We start from the raw sequence: 3,131 nt of genomic DNA, 5'->3' as shown, positions 1-3,131 counted from the left end.
TAAACATGAGTTGCTATTCATAAAACACATTTCTTACATACAGGGTTTCCATGGCATATGCATATATCGATTTCTTTGTGCTGAAAGTTGAACAGGCTATCCGGATTCATGAGAGAGATCTTTGGATGTCATTGACTAGCCAATAGCACTGAGGAATACTGTTTCCAATATCGGCTCTGCCCCTGAGGTGTCACCAAAAAGTGCCTGTTGCATGGCGGTTTCCCCAGGTCCCAACAAAAGTATAACATAGGTATCCTGAAAAAAGGGAGTAACCCAGCCTATTTTAGATAAGCTATAAATATATTTGTTGACCAGTAAAACGTCGAATTCTTCCAGTAAAATGTCTACGTACTGTCACGGAATTTACATGCTTCATCGGTACTACTAGTATACAGCAAACTTCTTACAGATGTAGGCTGTGTTGGCTGGGAACTTGGACCGTAGCCAGGTTTTATTGTACGTCAGGTGGTTCATCAGGGCGTCATACTGTTCGTCAGGGGTGTGGATGTACTCTTCTTCAGTGGGAGAGACGCCCCAGGACAGGACGACCCCCTCGGTTGGAATCATCATGGGAAGCTTGCGGCTGATGGCGTATCTTTGGAAAATCGTGCAGGTAGTGGAGGCCCCGACTTTGTGCGGCGCAATGAAGACATATTTCTGTCGTGGCCGGCTGCACGTATTTCTTGCATCTTCTGTTGCCTGTCTGTTTTCTTGTTCGGCCTCACCTGGAATCCTGAATAAAGTTAAAGATATCTCAATGGAAGGCATCGTTGCCATTTCTTAATTTTTAGAAGAACATGCGTTTCTTATTTTCAGATTGCAAAATGTATAATGCCAAGGGTCTGTGAAATGTACAGTGCCAAGGATCTGTAAAATGTAAAACATACATATTTATACGTGTTTATCACGAAATATACTCAAAGTAAGCTCGTAGATATTTTCATTACGTTTCGTGTGTTTTGTTGTCTTTTATATCATACATTTCGCTCCCTCCCCTAGACTGCTCAGTGGGGATCCGGTTTGGAATTACCTCATCTGCATCTGGTGATGTTGAGGCGTATATAAAGTTGCCAGACGGCTCTCGAGAATGCTGCTTGCAATGAAGCTGAGCGCCAGCAAGACCAAAACTGTGGCAAGCGCAATGGTCCATGATGTTGTCCTATTTCTCGTCGGCATGCTGTCTTCAATACTGACGATCCTAAATCAAGCAATCATAAAAACTCTCTCTTTTAAATGGTAGGCTCATGTATAGCCTTTTAACGTTGCCATTTCCAATTTGGAGCCGAAACTAAGCACGACACGAAAATTGGTATCTAAGCATTAACGTTGACGCATTTTCCTTCTTTACGGATCTATACACCTCTTATACGAGTGCGTAAAGATTGGCGTTACGTGGTCTTTATGTAGGTGCGGATAGATCCTTATTACCTGCTTGAAAAACGCATTCAGGTGTGTCAGAGGAACAGTTTCTGTTACATATACTTTTGTCTGCGAGCATTGCCAATAGAGCATTTTTGTTAGAGGAACACATTGTACTACGTACGTCGATGTAGGTTAGACATCCAGGTAATAAGATACGCCAAAAATAGTTACTCAAGCAACTGGATATGGTTTTGAAACGGTCAGACGTTTCGGAAAGAATCCACTTTCCTTCGTCAGTGACACTGAAGTGATCTGCAAGAAACAGGTCTTTTATACTCTAACTATGAATGAAGACAATTTCAGATGTCCAATAGGAAAGGTTGTAAGACAATTCAGACTGAAGACAATTTGGATTCCAAAGAAAACAAAGCTAAGCCAAAGTCAAGCTGAAGACAATTTGGATTTCAAAGGATATCAAGGCTAAGACACAGTTAATGCAAATGAGTCAATTAGCTCCTGTTGTTTTAGTTATTTAGTTATTGTACTACGTATATTTTTGTTTACAGGCAGTGCAAGTAGAACATTGATAAGTAAACAGTGAAGAGTTTTTTCAATCTATTTGCGAAGCAATGACACTGTACTTTTACAGTAATGTGGGCCATCATTTACCTTTAAAAATGATATGCACTGTTAAGATTGTGTTTGTCCTTAATGATTCCCTATATCATCATAGTATTTCAACTACTGTAAAAATCACACTCATACACACCACAAAACGTATTCAAGATGTTTATCAAACACGTAAATTAAACAATTATGAAACCTTACGCCCTCTTTCAAAGTTGTAATATATCTCTATTTTGCACCTTTATATCATGTGGTTCTACACACAAAAAAGTAGTATTATCATATATGACTGGTTTATTTGAAATTCAACAAACTGACAGTGACATAGCAGCCACACGGCTGAATTACGACTTGTCATTACAAACCTTTATCATCATGCTAACATCAAAGTGGTTAAAATCGAAGCTTATAAACCATTGCAATAACACAGTTCTTAAAAGCGTTGACAAATCAGACAGACAAATCAGCAAATAAAGTCAAATATCTGTTACACAAAATGACACGTGTGTTACACAAATTGACCCATTGCTTGAGTAGGTTCCTCTGCATCTTCCCTTCCCTGGAGACTCTGTTGGGATCAGTCACATTCATGGTGTCCTGCAAGTTGTGACCAGCTCTCCATGCCCCCGGTGCAAATTCGTCGGTCCTGGCCTGGATCTGCCATCTTGAGATGATCTGTTTTGTCTGGACTCAGATGCACCTTCGTATTTATTCCAAATCTGGACTGTGCGTCGATCACGCTATCAGTACGCATAGTATGCGCAACCCAATCGCAGAACGTACGGTACTAAATCGTTATCTATGTGGGCATTCGTTATATGGTCGTTCATGGTGCGTTGCGTCTGCGCTGTCTCGGTACGCCATGTAGTCGCAATGCCGCGATATCAGCGTATTATTGCGCACAAAGCGCAAATGTAAAGCGTCTTCATGCCGCACTCGACCGACGTGGGACCGATGCACTGCGTATTCATAACGTTTTGGCCACCAAACTGTGCATGAACGATAGTTTTGTGCATGTCCAAAACTATCGGGCGTGCTGTGCGTATATTCTCGTTTGCCTGCGTACTTGAAACTTTCTAAAAACGATTCAGATGCGTTTGAGGCGCGTCTTGTGCGTGCGGCCGCGTATGGAAGAAATTACT

At 41.3% G+C, this 3,131-nt stretch overlaps 1 protein-coding gene across 1 annotated transcript; it reads right to left on the bottom strand.

Moving 5' to 3' along the window:
• Positions 1 to 384: 384 nt before the first annotated feature.
• On the bottom strand, positions 385 to 1,203 carry LOC118415660. Its single transcript, XM_035820388.1, has 2 exons — positions 1,031 to 1,203; positions 385 to 733 (listed from the first exon to the last, which is right to left on the bottom strand). The coding sequence occupies exons 1-2, from the start codon at positions 1,174 to 1,176 to the stop codon at positions 385 to 387; spliced, it is 495 nt and encodes a 164-aa protein (XP_035676281.1). The 5' UTR covers positions 1,177 to 1,203.
• Positions 1,204 to 3,131: the final 1,928 nt, after the last annotated feature.

This window comes from Branchiostoma floridae, chromosome 5 (genome assembly GCF_000003815.2).
Source record: "Branchiostoma floridae strain S238N-H82 chromosome 5, Bfl_VNyyK, whole genome shotgun sequence".
NCBI lineage: Eukaryota > Metazoa > Chordata > Leptocardii > Amphioxiformes > Branchiostomatidae > Branchiostoma > Branchiostoma floridae.
This window is presented reverse-complemented; position numbering and strand designations above follow the sequence as displayed.

Coding starts and splice junctions, on each gene's coding strand:
- LOC118415660 (XM_035820388.1), bottom strand. CDS start 1,176: ATGCCGACGAGAAATAGGACAACATCATGGACCATTGCGCTTGCCACA. Junction 734..1,030: donor CATCACCAGATGCAGATGAG/GTAATTCCAAAC, acceptor AACTTTATTCAG/GATTCCAGGTGAGGCCGAAC.